General features: G+C 35.1%; 1 protein-coding gene across 3 annotated transcripts in view; it reads left to right on the top strand.

Moving 5' to 3' along the window:
- Positions 1–22,162, top strand: part of TUT4 (terminal uridylyl transferase 4) — a 119,680-nt gene that overhangs the window by 48,169 nt on the left and 49,349 nt on the right. For all 3 annotated transcript variants that reach the window (XM_065875897.1, XM_065875892.1, XM_065875895.1), the window contains exons 5-9: positions 7,862–8,039; positions 9,827–9,915; positions 11,304–11,355; positions 13,544–13,613; positions 15,213–15,339. In XM_065875897.1, coding sequence (XP_065731969.1) covers positions 7,862–8,039; positions 9,827–9,915; positions 11,304–11,355; positions 13,544–13,613; positions 15,213–15,339 — 516 coding nt within the window. The remainder of the gene's footprint in view (positions 1–7,861; positions 8,040–9,826; positions 9,916–11,303; positions 11,356–13,543; positions 13,614–15,212; positions 15,340–22,162) is intronic.

The raw sequence follows: 22,162 nt of genomic DNA, 5'->3' as shown, positions 1-22,162 counted from the left end.
CCCCTGGCACAATGCCAAGCCCATAGTGGGTACTCAATAAGTGGTGGTTGTTGTTGCTGTTATTATAGAGGTAGTGAGTGCTTACTTGTTGAAAACACAAGCCAGTAGATGAGGCAGTGTTTAAAAGGAGGAGAATAAGTGATTACCTCAGAAAGTAAAGTGATGGAATGCATAGCATGTTATTAATCATGAATTAAAGGGAGCATTTCATTATGTTGGAAAGGGAAAGACATTAAGAAGCCTTCACTGAATATTTGACCTTTAAATTACAACTTCAGGGATTAGAGTTTCACCAGATGGATACAAGAAAGAGTGTCATGATGTGAGTAATGATGTGGAGACCCAATATCACATATAGTCTTTGGAAGCTGCTGACTATTTAACTATGGATATCTGCCCCAGATGTTATGGGGAGGGAATGGTTGGAGGAGGGCCTAAAAAGGCATGCTGAAACTAAATTGCTGTATATTCCATGTTAAGAAGGTGGTGCATTATCCTATTGGTGCCATTGAAGGTTTAAAACAATTTTTTTATTGTGGTAAAATATATATGACATAATATTTACCATTTTAACCATCTTTAAGTGTACAGTTCAGTGACATTAAGTACATTCACATTGTTGTACAATGATCTGCAATATCCATTTCCAGAACTTTTTCATTAACTTATATTGAAACCCTGTATCCATTAAACAATAACTCCTCATTTCTCTCTCACCCTTGCTCCTGGTAACCACCGCTCTACTTTCTGTCTCTGTATTTGACTATTGAAGGTGCCGCATATAAGTGGAATTATATATTTGTCCTATTCTGCTTATTTCACTTAGCGTAACGTCTTTAAGCTTCAACCATATTGTAGTACAGTACGTGTCAGAATTTCTTTCCTTTTTAATGTTGAATAATATTCCATTCTATGTAGTATATACCATGTTTTGTGTGTCCATTCATCCATGGATGGATGTCTGGGTTGTTTTTACTGTTTGCTATTGTGAACATTGGTGTAGAAATACTTGTTTGAATCTTTACTTTCATTTCTTTTGTGTATATACCCAGAAGTGGAATTGCTGAGTCAAATGGTAAATTTATGTTTAATTTTCTGAGGACCTGCCATGCTGTTTTCTGCAGAGGCTGTACCATTTTACGTTCCCACCAGTGATACACAAGGGTTCAATTTCTTCATATCCACAAAATCTTGTTGTTGTTTTTTCTGTTGTTGTTGTTGTTTTGATAATAATCATCCTAGTCGTATATCATTGTGCTTTTGATTTGCATTTTCCTAATGATTAGTGATGTTGAGCACCTTTTCATGTGCTTATTGTCCATTCATATATCTTCTTTGGAGAAATGTGTATTTAAGTCCTGTGACCACTTTTGAATTGGGTTATTTTCTTGTAGTTTAAGAGTTCTTCATATGTTCTGGATATTAATTCTGTATCATACACATGACTTGCAAATTTTTATTCCATTACACTTTTAGTAGTGTTGTTTGATACACAAAAGGTTTTAATTTTCGTGAAGTCCAATTTGTCTGTTTTTTCTTTTGTTTCCTGTGTTTTTGTTTAATATCCAAAAAATCATTTCCAAATCCAAGGTCATGAAGCTTTTCTCTTTTGTTTTCTTCTAAGACTTTTATAATTTTGCTCTTATGTTTAGATCTTTGATCCATTTTGAGTTAATTTTTGTATGTGGTGTAAAACAAGGATCCACATTACATGTGGATATCCAGCTTTCCTAGCACCATGTTTTGAAAAGGAAGTTCTTTCCCATTGAATGTTCTTGACATTTTTATTAAAAATCATTTGACCTTATATATGAACATCTATTTCTGGGCTCTCTTATTTTATTTTATTGGCCTCTGTGTCTATATTTATGCCACTGCCATACTGTTTTGGTTACTGTGGCTTTGTAGTAAGTTTTGAAATCAGGAAATGTTAGTCTCCTAGCTTTGTTCCTCTTGTTCAAGATTGTTTTGGCTATTTGGGGTCCCTTGAGAGTCCAGGTGAATTTTAGGATCTTTTTTCCTATTTCTGCAAAAGAAAAAGTCATTAGGGTATTGATAGGGATTGCATTGAATATGTAGATTGCTTTGGATACTGTTGACATCTTAACAATATTAAGTCTGCCAATCCATGAACATGGATTATCTTTCTCTTTATTCATGTCGTCTTTAATTTCTTTAAGCCATGTTTTGTCTTTTTCACTGTACCTCTTTCATCTTCTTGGTTAATTCTTAAATCTTTATTCTTTTTGATGCTATTTTAAGGGGAATTATTTTATTTCAGGTTGTTCATTGTTAGTGTATTGAAATGCAAATGATTTTTGTGTGCTGATTTGTATCCTGCTAGTTTTCTGAATTTGTTCATTAGTTTTTTTTTTTACATCTTTATTGGAGTATAATTGCTTTACAGTGGTGTGTTAGTTTCTGCTTTATAACAAAGTGAATCAGTTATACATATACATATGTTCCCATATCTCTTCCCTCTTGCGTCTCCCTCCCTCCCACCCTTCCTATCCCACCCCTCTAGGTGGTCACAAAACACTAAGCTGATCACCCTGTGCTATGCGGCTGCTTCCCACTAAGCTATCTGTTTTATGTTTGGTAATGTATATATGTCCATGCCACTCTCTCACTTTGTCACAGCTTACCCTTCCCCCTCCCCATATTCTCAAGTCCATTCTCTAGTAGGTCTGTGTCTTTATTCCTGTCTTAACCCTAGGTTTTTCATGACATTTTTTTTTCTTAAATTCCATATATATGTGTTAGCATACAGTATTTGTCTTTCTCTTTCTGACTTACTTAACTCTGTATGACAGACTCTGGGTCCATCCACCTCATTACAAATAGCTGAATTTTGTTTCTTTTTATGGCTGAGTAATATTCCATTGTATATATGTGCCACATCTTCTTTATCCATTCATCCGATGATGGACACTTAGGTTGTTTCCATCTCCTGGCTATTGTAAATAGAGCTGCAATGAACATTTTGGTACATGACTCTTTTTGGGTTATGGTTTTCTCAGGGTATATGCCCAGTAGCGGGATTGCTGGGTCATATGGTAGTTCTATTTGTAGTTTTTTAAGGAACCTCCATACTGTTCTCCATAGTGGCTGAACCAATTCACATTCCCACCAGCAGTGCAAGAGTGTTCCGTTTTCTCCACACCCTCTCCAGCATTTATTGTTTCTAGATTTTTTGATGATGGCCATTCTGACTGGTGTGAGATGATATCTCATTGTAGTTTTGATTTACATTTCTCTAATGATTAATGATGTTGAGCATTCTTTCATGTGTTTGTTGGCAGTCTGTATATCCTCTTTGGAGAAATGTGTATTTAGGTCTTCTGCCCATTTTTGGATTGGGTTGTTTGTTTTTTTGTTATTGAGCTGCTTGTAAATTTTGGAGATTAATCCTTTGTCAGTTGCATCATTTGCAAATATTTTCTCCCATTCTGAGGGTTGTCTTTTGGTCTTGTTTATGGTTTCCTTTGCTGTGCAAAAGCTTTGAAATTTCATTAGGTCCCATTTGTTTATTTTTGTTTTTATTTACATATCTCTAGGAAGTGGTTCAAAAAGGATCTTGCTGTGATTTATGTCATAGAGTGTTCTGCCTATGTTTTCCTCTAAGAGTTTGATAGTTTCTGGCCTTACATTTAGGTCTTTAATCCATTTTGAGCTTATTTTTGTGTATGGTGTTAGGGAGTGATCTAATCTCATACTTCTACATGTACCTGTCCAGTTTTCCCAGCACCACTTATTGAAGAGGTGTCCTTTCTCCACCGTATATTCCTGTCTCCTGTATCAAAGATAAGGTGACCATATGTGCGTGGCTTTATTTCTGGGCTTTCTATCCTGTTCCATTGATCTATATTTCTGTTTTTGTGCCAGTACCATATTGTCTTGATTACTGTAGCTTTGTAGTATAGTCTGAAGTCAGGGAGCCTGATTCCTCCAGCTCCTTTTTTCGTTCTCAAGGTTGCTTTGGCTATTCGGGGTCTTTTGTGTTTCCATACAAATTGTGAAATTTTTTGTTCTAGTTCTGTGAAAAATGCCAGTGGTAGTTTGATAGGGATTGCATTGAATCTGTAGATTGCTTTGGGTAATAGAGTCATTTTCATGATGTTGATTCCTCCAATCCAAGAACATGGTATATCTCTCCATCTATTTGTATCATCTTTAATTTCTTTCATCAGTGTCTTATAATTTTCTGCATACAGGTCTTTTGTCTCCTTAGGTAGGTTTATTCCTAGATATTTTATTCTTTTTGTTGCAGTGGTAAATGGGAGTGTTTTCTTGATTTCACTTTCAGATTTTTCATCGTTAGTGTATAGGAATACCAGAGATTTCTGTGCATTACTTTTGTATCCTGCTACTTTACCAGATGCATTGATTAGCTCTAGTAGTTTTCTGGTAGCATCTTTAGGATTCTCTATGTATAGTATCATGTCATCTACAAACAGTGACAGCTTTACTTCTTTTTTTCCGATTTGGATTCCTTTTATTTCCTTTTCTTCTCTGATTGTTGTGGCTAAAACTTCACAAAGGCTTGATTTGTGACCCAAGATATGATCTATCCTGGAGAATGTTCCATGAGCACTTGAGAAAAATGTGTATTCTGTTGTTTTTGGATGGAATGTCCTATAAATATCAATTAAGTTCATCTCATTTAATGTATCATTTAAAGCTTGTGTTTTCTTATTTATTTTCATTTTGGATGATCTGTCCATTGGTGAAAGTGGGGTGTTAAAGTCCCCTACTATGAATGTATTACTGTCAATTTCCCCTTTTGTGGCTGTTAGCATTTGCCTTATGTATTGAGGTGCTCCTATGTTGGGTGCATAAATATTTACAATTGTTACATCGTCTTCTTGAATCGATCCCTTGATCATTATGTAGTGTACTTCTTTGTCTCTTTTAATAGTCTTTATTTTGAAGTCTGTTTTGTCTGATATGAGAATTGCTACTCCAGCTTTCTTTTGGTTTCCATTTGCATGGAATATCTTTTTCCATTCCCTCACTTTCAATCTGTATGTGTCTCTACGTCTGAAGTGGGTCTCTTGTAGACAGCATATATATGGTTCTTGTTTTTGTATCCATTCAGCCAGTCAGTGTCTTTTGGTGGGAGCATTTAATCCATTTACATTTAAGGTAATTATTGATATGTATGTTCCTATTCCCATTTTCTTAATTGTTTTGAGTTTGTTATTATAGGTCTTTTCCTTCTCTTGTGTTTCTTGCCTAGAGAAGATCCTTTAGCATTTGTTGTAAAGCTGGTTTGGTGGTGCTGAACTCTCTCAGCTTTTGCTTGTCTGTAAAGGTTTTAATTTCTCCATGAAATCTGAATGAGATCCTTGCTGGGTAGAGTAATCTTGGTTGTAGGTTTTTCTCCTTCATCACTTTAAATATGTACTGCCAGTCCCTTCTGGTTTGCAGAGTTTCTGCTGAAAAATCAGCTGTTAACCTTATGGGGATTCCCTGTGTGTTACTTGTTGTTTTTCCCTTGCTGCTTTTAGTATGTTTTCTTTGTATTTAATTTTTTGTTCATTAGTTTTAACATTTGTTTTTAGACGCTTAAGGGTTTTCTATCTCTCACCTGGACTATTTCCAATTTATCTCACTTCTTGCCCTGCCCCACCCCCTCACCCAGTCTTCTTCATTCAGTAGCCAGAATTGTTCTTTTAAAATATATGATAGGGCTTCCCTGGTGGCGCAGTGGTTGAGAGTCCTCCTTCTGATGCAGGGGACACGGGTTCGTGCCCCGGTCTGGGAAGATCCCACATGCCGCGGAGCGGCTGGGCCCGTGAGCCGTGGCCGCTGAGCCTGCGCGTCCGGAGCCTGTGCTCCACAACGGGAGAGGCCACAACAGTGAGAGGCCCGCGTACCACAAAAATAAAAATAAATAAATAAATAAATAAAGTATATGATGTTCCTTCCTACTTATAGCCCATCAGTAGCTTCGCAACTTAAAATAAAATTCTAAGCCCTTATCAAGTTTCATGAGGTTATACAATATTTGGCTTCTAGTTAACTTTTCAGTTTCATCATGTTTCACAGTCACCACTTCGTTACTTAGCCCCAGAAATATTGCTCTCTTTAAATAAGATTAGGTACTTTTTTGCCTCTGAGTTTTCGCATTTACTGTTTTCTGTGTCTTGAATGCTCTTCCTCCAGAAATTTAAATGTCTCTCTTCTTCACTTTCAGGTCTCTTCACCTGTTTAGAGCGGCTTTCTTTGTCTACTCTATTCTAAAATAATACCATCTTCCCAACAGTCTGTAGCCTCTTACCCTGTTTTATTTTTCTTAATAACACTACCTGACATCATCATATATATTTATTTATCTGTTGTCTATTTTCTCTAACTAGAATGTAAGTTACAGAAGCGTAGGGATTTAATTGATCATATTTATGACAGAGGATATATGAAGATATCAGGTTGACAGGATGATCAATGATACGAGGATATAAATGAGAATGTTTGATGGAACAGTATCCTAAAGGAGGTAGAATAGGCTTATTTTTCCAAAAAAAAAATTTATTTTTATTTATTTGGCTGCGCCAGGTCTTAGTTTTGGCAAGCAGGATTGTTGCAGCATGCGGGATCTTTAGTCGCAGCATGCAGGCTCTTATTGCAGCATGCGGGATAGCATAGATAAAAGAGTGTTCACTGTCTTTTATCCTCTTATTTTCAATCTAGAAATAAAGATAATTTTGTTGCATGTTAATTTTGTATCATTTTTTCATTAAGTATATTGCTTTTAATACCTTGAACAAATCCTAAAAAGAAAGTAGTCCTGAAAACTTAGATGCTCATCTAAGATGTAGTTTATAGTTAAGGTTGCAGAAATGATCTCAGAAACTTATAAAAACAAGGTTGTCTTACTTCTTGTGTTTGATTATTCTGTACCATAGGTAAACTTGATTTACATTAAGACTGAATATGGTAACAAAGAATAGAATTAGGAATAGACCAAAGTCTTTGTTTTACTATATTGAGTGGGGGAGGGGGAAAAATAAACTACTTTTGATTATTTTTTTGGGAGCTCCATATCTCAAAAAAAATAAGAGATTGTTTTTTGACTGAAATGTGATAATAGAAAATGTTTTTGTTATAATATTAAAGAAATGGTATGGTCTGTTATGTTGAAAAATGTATGGAATAGTAGGATGTGAGCTGGTGGGTGATTTTCTTCTTTTCTTATAATTCATGTAGCTTTTGCAGTTAGCATGTAGTTTTTAAAATCAGAGTAATCAATTAATCTAAAAAATCATTGTGCATATATAATATAGTCCCTCTTCAGCTCCTTGCTTTAAATTGGCTTTCAAACTTTTAGCAGAATAGAGGCTTTTTTTTTTTTTTAACATTTTGCCTAGTTTTGTATAAAATAACAGCGAAATCAGTTTTAAATGGGAGGCAGTGTATCAAATACATGGCCATATTGTTTAGGATGTTTTCCTGTGAACATTTAATCTGGTACTGTACATGCCAATCAGAGACATTCAAGACCTTCTGCTATACCTAAGACAGCGTCTCTTGGCTGCAACAAAATGATCAGCTAAATGTTGTTACTTATGGAATCTTGGCTTTGATGTAGCATTTCAGAATTTATGCACACGGTAAAGTAAAACAGGTTTTATTTTTTAAATGTTTAATAGCAACCTCCCCCACAGCACCTCTCATTCTTTCAATCCTGCTTCACAAAGGCAGGGATCTCTGTCTCTTTTGTTCAGTTCCATATCCTAGGTTTCTCAAATCTGGCAATAGAAGGTGCATATATGTTGATTATGTCCTTCTCTCCTAAATACGAGGACATTAAAATAGAAATCTTTTTTTATATTGTTGTTGTTAAACGTCACACTAATAGGAAAAACAGGAAGAAAGTGAGCTTCGTTCTCTGCCACCTCCTTCCCTTGCCCACTTGGCTGCTTTAAGTGTTGCAGTTATTGAATTATCAAAAGAACAAGGAATAACAGATGATGACCTCAGAGTTCGTCAGGAAATTGTGGAGGAAATGTCAAAGGTTATAACAGCATTTTTACCAGGTACAGCTTCATTTTATACTTAATTTTTAAAATGACACAACTCTTCCTCTTGCTTCCTCTTGAACTTAGGGTAAATTCTTAATGTTTTTCTTTCTCTTTTTTTCTCCATCTTAACAGTAGATTAATTATTTGTAAATGACTTTTGGGGGGAAGATATTTCAGAAAAGGAAAATGGAGAATTACGGCACAGCATAATTTTTGTAATAAGAAAAAAAGATTTTTAAAATGTCAGATACAAGATTAATTGCTTAGTGCTTGAATATTATATTTTATATTAAATTTTCAGTATCATTGACTTCTGAATGGACATTTTAGTCATATTTATTTCAGTATATACAGTTGAACTAGTTACTGAATAAAATTCCTATTGCTTGATGGTGGGGAAAATTAATTTACTTTAAGGAAGTTAGAGGTAAAATTTACACTTTTATTTCTTTTTTTGACTCTTGATCTTTCTTTACAGAAAGCTTATGTTTTTGGCACAAGGGGGAGTTGGGTCAGATTTATTGTAGACATTTATGTATAGATTATTTGCTTAGCCCTCATCATCTTTTTGCATTAATACTGAATTTAAGTAAATGGATATTAAGTAAGACTTGTTTCTTACCACCGAAGGGATTTTAGACAGTTGATAAATTATAATTTTATATCAAGCCATTGTGAGATTTATAAGAAAGAATTTGAAATTTTAATTTTTCTTTATTATTTCTATAATGTAGTTTTCTATCTAAAACACATTGATACTAATTTAAATTATACATAAGAATAATTTACTTATTATTATAAGAATAGAAGTGAAATATTTATGATTTTAATGACTTGGATGACTTTCAGACATTTTGTGAACTTGAAAAGTAGACTTTTATAAATTCAACTGAGTACAAACTTAACACTTCCTAACATACTAAACATCCCATGATCAGTCCCAATCATGTTATTTTCCAACTTGCCCTCTGCTGAGATCATTTAAAAATTTACCGTATTATGATTTTTTTTGTTTTTGTTTTTGTTTTTTGCGGTACGCGGGCCTCTCACTGTTGTGGCCTCTCCCGTTGCGGAGCACAGGCTCCGGACGTGCAGGCTCAGCAGCCATGGCTCACGGGCCCAGCCGCTCCGCGGCATGTGGGATCTTCCCGGACCGGGGCACGAACCCGCGTCCCCTGCATCAGCAGGCGGACTCCCAACCACTGCGCCACCAGGGAAGTCCCGTATTATGATTTTTGAAATAACATATTTGATAGTTTGCAAAAGATGTAGGTAGCATGTTATTATTCCTATTTATTTTGTTCTGTGAGCTCTTGAAAACCAGAGGTTTTTTTGGTTTTGGGTCTGCAGTATCAATTGACTTGGCTTCACTTTGTGTTTTTAAAGAGCATTGGCTGAATGTCTGTGATCCCTTCCTCATTTAAAGAGCTATTTCTTAAGTAAATATAAATATCTAAAAAAATATGTAGTTTGTGACAGTAGCTATAGCTAGGTTAGTACATTCTTTACTGTTACATATTAAATGTGAAACATACTTCTAGTTATTCCTAAATGAATTACTACTAAAATTTTGTTTAAACACTGAACTTGAATGAGTTATTTCTCTCTTCCTGAACCCTATAACTGAGAAACATTTTTATTATTTTGTAGATCAGTTAGAAAAGGATATTATTCTTCTATAATTGCTGTATTAGAATTGGAAGACACAGAATTGAAATATATGCAGTTTTCCTATCACTGTTTTTTAAAGTTCTCATATTTGCATGCTGTTTCATGGTATGATATTTTTCCTTCATTTCCAGAGTGTTCACTTAGGTTGTATGGCTCGTCTCTGACTAAGTTTGCTCTGAAAAGTAGTGATGTTAATATAGATATAAAATTTCCTCCCAAGGTAAGTAATTAGACAAGACCCTTTTCTGTATGGTTCTTAATTAGTACTTGGTATTGTTTATTGGTTATCTTTTTAGAGAAGATATAGGAGAATATAAAACTCTGGCTTGTAGAATGTTACCATCATGATTTAACAGTGCTTTTGGAAAGTACTTTTTAGTTGTCAGACATAGGTGGAATTAAAGAAAATAAGGGAGAAAAAAAAAAAGAAGAGGAAGGTGGTCAAAAAAAGGAAAATGCTTGTATTTGAACGTGTTGAACAGTTATTGCTTATGGTAAGCAGTATAGAAAGAGGAAAGAATTTTGAAATCATACATCTGTAGATGTTCAAATCTTGGCTGCAATGAGCAAGTTACTTGACCTTCTTGAGCCTCAGTTTCTAATTTCCAAGATAGGAATAATAACTTCAATATTAAATAAGGTGATATATATACCAAGTATGTTTTGTATAGTGCCTGGTACATTATAGGTACTTTTTTTTTTTTTTTTTTTTTTTTGGCGTTACGCGGGCCTCTCACTGTCATGGCCTCTCCCGTTGCGGAGCACAGGCTCCGGACGCGCAGGCTCAGCGGCCATGGCTCACGGGCCTAGCCGCTTCGCGGCATGTGGGATCTTCCCGGACCGGGGCACGAACCCGTGTCCCCTGCATCGGCAGGCGGACTCTCAACCACTGCGCCACCAGGGAAGCCCCACATTATAGGTACTTTTAATAAGTAGTGGCTAGGACCATTAGCAAAATACCAATATTGTTTAGCATTGCTAACATTGCTTATTTACTGACATATCAAACATTTAAAATAATCAGTTGATATTTTATGTGTTTTTAACTTTTTGAATAATAAGTTTATGCTCAAGGAGGTTTGATTTGGGTGAAAATTTGATGTTTTAATTTCTAGTCTGATATAGTCGTTAACTTACAAGTAAGGTATGATTATTAAATGCTTTTTAAATAGCAGCAAAGTACACATTTAAGCTAAATATTTGACATGGTTGTTATTTAAAGTAGTATTTTAATCTAAGCCTTTTGGCCACGCTGCCAGTTGTCAATATCCCTTAAATTTCTTATCTCAACAACTTCTTTTTAGAAATCATTTGGTAAACTGATTTCTTTTTTCATTTGTTTTGATATGAAATTGCAGAATCTTTTCTCACTCTAAGAACTCACTAATTCTAGTAGTGTTGCTGGAATAATAGCACTATATGATTTATTGGATTCTACTTCCTCCATGAACAAGATTTCTTAACATAAAAGTAGAACACTATTCTGTTTTCATTATTTTAAAATACAGAGCATGATTTTACTTGTATTTAATGAAATTGAATTATCTCTAAAGTTCTGAAACTTGAACTTTGAAGTTAGTGTATTTATTAATTTGAAACTTCTTTTAGATGAATCATCCAGATCTTCTGATACAAGTGCTTGGGATTTTAAAAAAAAGTGGTGAGTTTCTTTTTAGAGTTGTTTTTCTAAAGAAAGTTCTTTAAAGATATATGCATTGTGTTGTTTATGTATGCCTAACCAAGTTAAACTAAAACAGCTAGCATATTTGCGTCATTGTATTGCATATGTATTTAATAGGTGTACTAGAACATTTACATGTCAGTTAGATCAAAAGTATCATATTTAAAATTGATATATTAAAAACGATTGCCTTTTGGGTAATTTCAAAATGTTGCCTTTGAGTATTATGAATGCTTCTTGTGTAAAATGAGACAGAAAACCTGTAATCATTAGGAGATTGTTGATGAAGGAAGATTTAGGGAGAGACTTGGGGAAAAAAATGTGTGTATGCATTGAAGAAATATGTTTTTCCCCCATTTAAAACAATGTTAATCATTTATAGTACATCAACCAGATTATACCTACTAAGTCTTTCATTTGTGGCTCATCTGTCTGGATTGATTTTTATGTAAAAAGGACATTCATATAGGTAACAATACTTTTTAAATAAAAATTTTAAAAATTACAACTTTCTCAAAGCAGGTCCCAGGTCATGTAGTACAGTCTGGAATATTATTTTCTTGGTTTTATTTACTGCTTTTCTTGTTATATAAAGTAAATGCTTAGGAGCTCAGAGTCTGGAGCCAGACTTTCCAGGTGCAAATTTTAGTTAGTTGTACCACTTACTGGTTGTGTGTCCTTTGACAAATTACTTAAGTGTTAATGCTTCAGTTTTCTCATCTATAAAATGGCAATAATATAGTATCTTTTTGATGAGAGGGTTGTTTATGAGGATGAAATGGGTTAAGCCATAGCTTAGAAAAGTACCTGGTTTACAGTACCTTCTTATTAAATTTCTGCTGCTGTGATTGTTATTATTACTATTGTCATCTTATATTTTATGAATCATAATTACCTGTCAAAAATATTTCCATTTTGGCTTAGAAGAGATAGTTTATTGATTTTAGCCATATCCTCTCATTGGCTCTAGTGTCAGTTCTAAACTTCTTTTCTTCTCTCTGTCTGCCCTATCAGCTCTCCGTTATTTATCAGCTTTTTGGCCATTTTCCTGGAATATTAATATTTAAGGGATGATTTTGGTCCAGTTTAACCTGTAAAGGAAGTTTTCTTCTGTAATAAATAGTTGACTCTCATTGCACAAAAACTCTAAAGCATAATATAGACAAGCGCTTTTACCTCTTTAGACTCACTAGACACTATCAACGTAGCAAAAATATTTTAAATATGTTTTCCACTAAAATACATGAATAGATCATCTTAAGTCACATAACATAGGTTTCTAAAATTCAGTCTGAATGTAAAATTGATTATTCCCTCCTTTATGCCCTCTGTACTCCTTAAAGACCTCTATCCTGTTATCTGCAGGATTTATTTGTTTATATATTTGTTTTCCAAATCCCTAATTGAGCTCTTTGTATCTATTCATTGTCATATCCACCATGCATAATGTAATTCCTGACATGAAGCTCTTCAGCACGTTTGTTTTGAACAGATTAATAATTCCAACAGGTACTACTAAGAGGTTTTTTCTGAACTTCAAATGCGATAATGTTAATCCATCTGTTTTTGTTTAGATTAGATATTTTATAGCATGGGGCCTACCTTGGAGATGTAGAGAAAGACTTCAGAGTGGAAGTGTGCTTCACTTGTTAGTCCTTCCTTAAGAGCTTTGGCAGACTCTTCATGTATTAACAGGAAATAGGGCCAGTGGAGTTAGCCTTTTACTGCCATGGATAATTTAAAAGAACTATATTGTCAGAGCATTGTAGGTTCTCATTTTGTGACTCCTGTGGAAATAGCCTTCGGAAGTAAGTGGTGTCCTCTGTTTGCTATATCTATGAAGGTTTAACAACTTTGACTAGATTGTATATTTACTTGGAAATATTCAAACTTTTAGGGATGTTAAAACCTTTCTTCTTAAGGTAATTATAATGTTCAGACAGTATTTGGGACTCTGCCTGTCTGTGGTTTGTGATAATACAGCAAATGACACCAAGAGAGGTAAGAGATTCTGTTGGGTTGATGCTTAAAACGAGAAGAGTGGATTGTCCCACAGAAGCAGTGAGAGTGATTTTTAGAAGGAAACAATTACTTAATGTTTACCATAGAGCAGACATTTGAGAGATGTTGACATTAGCTTACATGTTTTATTTTTTTTCTTTATTAGTATTATATGTAGATGTGGAATCTGATTTTCACGCTAAAGTTCCTGTTGTGGTGTGCAAAGATCGGAAAAGGTCGGTAACAATGAAGAGAAAATAAAGTTTTTTTAAAAAAAATTAACAACAACCAAGTATGCAGTGGATATCTGTAAGAGAGAAGAGTTTTGTTTTAGATTTCTTCTTGGATTAATTTGACTAAGCTAGTTTCTATTTATTAAAATTAGCAAGCCTGCTAAAAGCATGTGAACAAGAAATGGAGTTATTAGAGAGTTAAAAATAAAACATTCTAATGCAAAACTTTTCATTTGTTTATTCACCCAACAGTATTGAGCATTTACTATATGTTAGGTACTGCTTTGCTTATTTCAAACATAAATAAGAAATAGACTCTCTTCTCAAGGATCTATTAGAATCTAGTTTTTAGTTCACTGAAATTCAAGGAGTCTTTGAAGATTGATCTTCGCTTTCTATTCAGATATTTATAGGACTGAGAGAGCAACATGCCTTTGACAAAGGAAACTGAAATAATCGTATTTGAAACCAATGTGGGAGAGATAGAAACAATATGGAAATAATAGTGTATTCTTTTATTGATTATTAATTATTATTTCTTACATTTTAAGATTACTCTTTTTTATTCAAAGCTAGAAGAATCTTTGGAGATCTAGTTCAACTTCCTTATTGTCTAAATTAGAAAATTGAGACCTGGAGTGATTAAGTGATTTGTCCAAATTCAAATTATTCAGGGGAAAATCAGAATTGGAATAGAGGTATTCTGACTTCTAGTGTTTTTCCTACCATATTGTGTCAAATTGCCTCTGCGGCAACCTCAGTCACATTCTTTTCCCTGCCACAAAAATGTTTCTTCTACAATTCTGTCACTCCGTTTAAGGTAGCTCCTATATTCACTTACATATAAGCATTACTTGTGGATTAATAGATAAATTCTTTCTGATCTCTAATCTGAAAATAGCATATCAATAAAGTCATGAAAGCTTGGATAGGAAAAATTAGAGTCGAGAAGTATAGCTAGTCAATTCAGTATTTCATTTTTTTTTTTTGCGGTACGCGGGCCTCTCACTGTTGCGGCCTCTCCCGTTGCGGAGCACAGGCTCCGGACGTGCAGGCTCAGCAGCCATGGCCCACGAGCCCAGCCGCTCTGCGGCATGCGGGATCCTCCCGGACTGGGGCACGAGCCCTTGTCCCCTGCATTGGCAGGCGGACTCTCAACCACTGCGCCACCAGGGAAGCCCCAGTATTTCATTTTTTGTTTTTATCATGTGCAAAGTAAAAAGAATGGACTAGGAAGGTATGTTGTACTATTTGACATTGATGATATCAATGTCTTTCCCCTCACATAAATCAAATTTTGGTGCATCTTAATGCTGCTTTTGAAATTAATTTTTCATGAACTTAAATATTAAATACTAAGTGAGGTTAAAATTTATTTCTGAAGTATAAATGGATAGTTAAAACATCTTTAATTTGTATGGAACTCTAGTGATGGAAATGATATATAGTTTTCTGTTAGCTCTAAGTTTATTAAAACATTTGTTTTTATTATGAATTCTTAGGTGTTAATTGTGGTGACTGGAAAGGATAGCCACAGGATTTGAAGTATTCTGGTTTTTAAGGTATTAGTACAGTGAAAATTTGTTTCTTTCTCATTCACAGTGGTTTACTTTGTAGAGTGAGTGCAGGAAATGATATGGCATGCCTCACTACTGACTTACTTGCTGCTCTTGGCAAAATGGAACCTGTCTTTACTCCCTTGGTGTTAGCCTTTCGCTATTGGGCTAAGGTAAGTGGAACAGAGGAAAAAAGTACCTAACATTTAAGATAAATGAGGCTTTTTCTTGCACTAACATGTAACATAAATCATAATAATATGGGGACAAAATAGTTATTTGTGGATGGAAAGTGGTGTGGCAGGTTCTGATAATGGACATGAAAATAAAGTTTCATAGGCATGTAGAGTTTATTAATATACTTTAGAATGTTTAATTATTATACTTTATTCTCTTTTATTCAGTGTAGAAATATTCTCTTTCACATCTTAGTATTTGAGACTCAAGTCTTCACTCTTATTGTAATTGTAAGTTAAGGTTGTAAGGTTGTAAGATATTGTTATGCAAGTTAAGATTCTTTTGTTAGCATATTTTTTTCCCAGTCTCTGTCTTAGAACATTATTCTCTTTCCTATAAATTATTGGTAACCTGCAGCAATTTCTTTTTTTTTTAATGAATTTATTTATTTATTTTTGGCTGCATTGGGTCTTTTGTTGCTGTGCACAGGCTTTCTTTAGTTGCGGCGAGCGGGGGCTACTCTTCATTGTGGTGAGTGGGCTTCTCATTGCGGTGGCTTCTCTTGTTGTGGAGCACAGGCTCTAGGCGCATGGGTTCAGTAATTGTGGCTCACGGGCTATAGAGCTCAGGCTCAGTAGTTGTGGTGCACGGGCTTAGTTGTTCCGTGGCATGTGGGATCTTCCCGGACTAGGGCTTGAACCCCTGTCTCCTGCATTGGCAGGTGGATTCTTAACCACTGCGCCACCAGGGAAATCCCTCCTGCAGCAATTTCTGAATGGCCAACTGCTAATAATTCGTTATCTAAGTTTCCTAAATTAGAATTAACATATTATTAAAGGCTGTGGTTCCCCCTGTGCTCCAGGTTACCCCTTGGAGGTGGCGAGGAGTGGTAAATATCAGTCCAAATGACTAGAGAGAGAGAGATTTTAGTTTTTGTATATAGTATTCATCAGTGTAGTATTCATTACTTGTTAGACTAATGATGAGTAAATTCTCTGTCTTATACAAAGAAGATGAGTTAGTGGGGTAGTGGTGGAGTGATAACTTGAGAACAAAAACAGCCAGAGGATTCTTTTAGAAATATTTTGTCTCGACTTTTGATTCTCCCCATAGTTGGGACAGAACCAGCTGTCTGAGTAAGGAACAGCTTGAAAAGTATGGAACAGTCAGAAAGCCTAAGTTGGGGTGTCTTCATACCTAACACCTTTGTGTTTGCTATTCCCTTCATCTAAAATGTTCTTACCCCACATATCCAGCCAGAAAGGTTCACTCTTTTACTTTTTTTCAAGTTTCTGCTCAAATTTCATCTTACCAGAGTCTCCTGGACCACCCTGTATAAAATAGCATTGCCTCCATCACTCTCTCTGCCGTTACCCTGCTTTATTTTGTTCATAGCACTTACTGCCACCTTCCATACATATTCATATATTTGTTTGTGATCTGTTTTCTTCCATGAAATTATAAACTGCAAGGATAGGAAGTTTAGTCTGTTTTATTTATTCACGGCTGGTCCTCGTGCTTCTTATGTTACTATGCCAGTGCAGAGTAGGCATTTAATAAATATTTGTTGAATACATGGCCCAGTTCTTCAGAAAGATTGTTAATCCTTGGAAGTGACTGGGAGCAGTGAACCAGTCTGAGGGAGGGTGAACCTCCTCTTATTTATCTCATTATATTCTGTGCCTAGCATAATGCCTAGCATACTACAGAAATTTAGTGCTATGAAATGGAATAAACCAATTCCAACTCTAATTTTTATACTAAATATTTATATCATTTTGAGCAAGGCACTTCATCTATCTGAGCCTCAATTTTTCTATCTGGAGAGATTATTTCAAAAGTGATATGAGATAATGAATGAGAATATACTTTGAATTCTAAAATGCTACACAAATCTTTTTTGTTCAATTGGCAAGTGAGATTATTTAAACAACGATAAGTCAGCAGGGATAGGACTGGTGTGACAACCCTAGTAACTAAAGTTTCTCAGAGTATGGGATGAGACTGGTAGACAAGGACTAGCCATTACTCAGGAAACTAAGTTTATCAACTCCAGGAAGGTTAGTGGCTTCATAAGGAATGAAGGAATAAATAGCTGCCTCTGGGATGGTACTATTTAATTATGCCTTAATTTTTTTAGTGGTCATAAATAGTCTCAGTTTTCTCACACACTTCTTTTGTTCTTTTAAGTAATTAGACTGTGTTAGAAGACTATAAATGGTATTCAGCTTATTTTCATTTGGGAAAAAAAAAGTGGCCTATAAACTTTGTTTCCTAAAGTGGTCTCTTTGAAACGGTTACTCAAATTTGTATTGATTCTAAACATACCAATCAGTGAAGGACACTAAAAAACGTGTTACAAAGCTGGTTGCAGAGTGGTTCCTTTCTGTTTCCAACAGAGCGATGTGTCTCATTTTTGGCAGCTGTGTTAGTTGCAAAGAGCTTTTCCCAGTGGTTTTCATTTTCTGAGTTTATTGTAAGAAACCTAGAAATGATTTCTCTCAAATAATTCCTCTCAAATATTTTTTTCCAACAGCTTTATTTATCTTGAAGTTTTAATCCACATTGTATGTTATTTAGTAAAGCACAGATTTTCCATGATTTGAGGGTTCAGGAAAATTATAGTATATGAATATAATTTATTCTTGTAATTGAGATCATGAGATTGCTGTTGATTGTTCTCTGGCTGTCTCCATTCTTAAGTAGCTATATTCTTAGCATTCTACTAATAAGAAATTGTTTTCTGGGAAAGCCTATTAATACTCTGGGCAGCAAAACTCTTAGCCTTATCAGTCCGATATAGTCAAGTTTCCTGACTCAGAGCCACTTTTTGTAGTTAACATAAGAATTAATTTTAGCAATATCTGACATCTAAAAGAGATTACTGGGGGTTTTACTTTATTTTTATTTTTTATTGTATATATTTAAGGTATACAACTTGGTGATTTGATATATGTATACATTGTGAAATAATCACGTCAAGCTAATTAACATATCTGTTACCTCACACAGTTACCATTTTAGTTACCGTTTTTGTGTGTGTAGTGAGAAAACACTTGAGCTCTAACTTCTTAACAAATTTCAAGTATATAGTACAGTATGGTTAACTATAGTCACCACGCTATACATTAGATCACCATAACTTATTCATCTTGTGTAACTGAAATTTTATACCCCTTGACCAACAATCTTCCCATTTCCTTCTACCCCAGCCTCCGGTAGCCACCAATCTCTTCGCTTCTAATTAGTTTGACTATTTTAGATTCCACATATAAGTGAGATATAACATTTGTCTTTCTGTGCCTGTCTTATTTCACTTAGCATAAATAATGTCCTCTAGGTCTATCTGTATTGTCGCAAATGGCAGAATTTCCTTCTTTTTTAAGGTTAAATAATGTTTCATTGTGTGTATATAGCACATTTCCTTTATCCATTTATCTATCTATAGACGTTTAGGTTATTTCCACATCTTGGCTATGAGATCTCTGTGTTTTAAGAGCTCTCTGTTAAACTACCTCAGTGTTTTTCCTCTGTGAGATGTCTGATAGTGTTAACAGCTTACATGAGCAACTCCTTATAGTTGCAAAGAAGTTTCTGGTTAACTTGACTTATTCATTAGGCAGCATACCCTTTGTCCTAATACCCTGGATAAATGAGAATTTATTCTAGTGGAATATTTTGAGCTCTTTTTCAAATTTATTTATTTATTTAAATAAATGTATTTATTTATTTTTGGCTGTTTTGGGTCTTCGTTTCTGCATGTGGGCTTTCTCTAGTTGTGGCGAGTGGGGGCTACTATTTTCGTTGCGGTGCATGGCCTTCTCACTGTGGTGGCTTCTCTTGCTGCGGAGCGCAGGCTCTAGGTGCGCAGGCTTCAGTAGTTGTGGCACGTGGGCTTAGTTGCTCCATGGCATGTGGGATCTTCCCAGACCAGGGATTGAACCCCTGTCCCCTGCATTGGCAGGCGGATTCTTAACCACTGCGCCACCAGGGAAGTCCTAAGCTCTTTTTATCAGTGTTTTTTAATCCTCTTTTATTTCAAATTATATTCTTAAATTTACTAAGGCTTTAGTGATTATGCTACGTCTTTATTATGTAAGGAAAATAATAACAGTCCAATTACAGGCTGATCTTACTTAAGTAAATGCAAAAGTCTAAATAAAATATAAGAAAGTGGGGACTTCCCTCGTGGTACAGTGGTTAAGAATCCGCCTGCTAATGCAGGGGACACGGGTTCGATCCCTGGTCTGGGAAGATCCCACATGCTGTGGAGCAACTAAGCCCACGCACCACAGCTACTGAAGCCTGTGCGCCTGGAGCCCATGCTCCTCAACAAGAGAAGCCACTGCAATGAGAAGCCTGCGCACTGCAACGAAGAGTAGCCCCTGCTTGCTGCAACTAGAGAAAGCCCGCGTGCAGCAGCGAAGACCCAACGCAGCCAAAAGTAAAATTAAATAAAAAACACAACATATATATATATATATATATATACATATATATATATATATATATATATACGCAAGTGGGCTTCCCTGGTGGCGCAGTGGTTGAGAATCCGCCTGCTGATGTAGGGGGCGCGGGTTCGTGCCCTGGTCTGGGAAGATCCCACATGCCGCGGAGCGGCTGGGCCCGTGAGCCATGGCCGCTAAGCCTGCGCTTCCGGAACCTGTGCTCCGCAACGGGAGAGGCCATGACAGTGAGAGGCCTGCGTACCGCAAAAAACAAAAAAAGTGAATTACTCAAGCCATATGTGTTAAAATAAGGAATATTACAGAGATGTTGATCAATTATGTTATACATTGTTGTGGAGATTTAAAAAACGCAACAAGGAAAGAAAAGGAAGTAATGAATGTAAATATTAGAAAAACAATAAGATGTTCTCTTTGCTAATGATATGATTGTATACCTAGAAAACCCTAGTTAAAAACTGCTAGAATTTGTGATGACTAAATACACTATAAACATACAAAAATCAGTAGCTTTTCTCTGTCATAAAAATAAACTTATAGAATAGAAGCAGGGAAAAATATTATCTTCATGATAGTGACACAAATTATAAAATACTAACAAATTAATAAGGGTACAGGAAGAAAATTGTGTTATTGAATGGTGAAAACAAAATCTGAACAAATTTATTTATTGAGCAAACATTTGTTAAATGCTTCCTATGTGCTAAATACTGTTCTTAGGTGTTGGAAACATCTAACAAGATGTACTGAGTCCTGCTATCATGAAGCTTACATACTTTTGGAAGAATCAGAGAGTAAAAAAATATATAAATAACACAATATCTGGTAGAATTTAGTGCCATTAAAATGAGGTGATGTGATAAGAGAGTGACATTTCACTGGATGGTCAGGGAAGTCTCTTTGAGGATGTGATATATAAACTCTGACCAGCATAACCAGCCACTTGATTGTCTCAGGGAATAGAATCCAAGGGATAGCTAGTAAAAAGCCTGTAAGGTGAGAATGAGCTCTTAAGGAGCAGAAAAAGGCAAGAGTGACTGGAATGAAGCGAGTGAGAGTGAACGTTGTAGAGGATGAGGTTAGACAGACACTTCAAGTGGTAAGGAACTTGTATTTTAATTTCATTGGATAAGTTTTAAAAGCAGTATATGACTTGGCGTGATTTATGCTTGGAAAAGGTCTTCTGGGGGTAAAGAGTAGAAATAGGGAACCCAGTGAACAGGCTGTTGTGGTAGATCAGCTAGAGAGGATAATGATCTGTGCTAGGTTAGAATGGATATGAAGCCAAGTAGACAGATTTGGGATAAGTTTTGGAAGTAGGACTTGCAGAGGTAATGGATGCAAGAGGTGAGGGAAAGAGTAATTGATGACAACTCCTAAATTTTTGGAAAATGCAAATACACCAAGTTATTGGATAGGGAGATGGTATCCCTAAAATGTAAAGTCCCCTTAAATTAATTTTCAAATGTACAATAATTTCAATTAGAATTACCAAGAATTTGGGAAAAAAATTATAACGTAATCTTAAAGTTAGTATGGAAGAATAAATGAGAGAAGCCAAAATAATTCAGAAAAAGAAAACTAGTGAAGGAGGATGTACTTTACCACTATAAAACTGCTTTAGTCAAGTGTATACCATTGCATAGGAATAGACACGTAGATCTGTGGAACAGAATAGAAAGCCCATAAGTAGGCCCTAGGGTAAATGAGATGTTAATCTATGAAAAGAATAAAAGATTTCAGTGAGAAAGCAATGGTTTATTTAATAAATAGTTCTGTCAGAACTGTATCTTTCTTGAAGAAAATAATGGACCCTTAGCACACTAAATGCAAAAATAAATTGCACTCAAATGAAAATTCACAATTTTAGAAGAAAATTTAAGAGTATTTATATGTAACCTGTGGATTGGAGAAACATCTTTATCATGGTAGGAAACCTAGAAGATATTAAGCATATTTAACTGTTTATATAAACAATACATTTTATATGATAAAAAGTACTATAAATGATGCCAAAGCAGATTAGGAAAAAATAACATTTTTCAAATGCGTATGTCAGATATAAAGAGTTATTATTTATAACATAAAAAAGAACACGTACAAATCGATATGTATTGATGAAAATAGAAAAACTGGCAAAAGATTTAATAGTTCAGAAAAGAGCAAATCCAAATGGTTAGTAAATACATGAAAATTTGTATAACCTCTTAGCATCAAGGAAATGCAAATTGAAGTAACTATTAGATATTATATCTCACCCATCTTGTTGACAATTTTTTTAAAGTGGTAACACCTGTACACCTGAAACTAACACAACTTTGTAAATCAACTTTACTTAATTAAAAATAAA

Source organism: Phocoena phocoena, chromosome 1 (genome assembly GCF_963924675.1).
Source record: "Phocoena phocoena chromosome 1, mPhoPho1.1, whole genome shotgun sequence".
In the NCBI taxonomy this organism is placed as follows: domain Eukaryota; kingdom Metazoa; phylum Chordata; class Mammalia; order Artiodactyla; family Phocoenidae; genus Phocoena; species Phocoena phocoena.
Note: the sequence above shows the minus strand (reverse complement) of the source record. Positions and strands in the feature narration are given on the sequence as shown.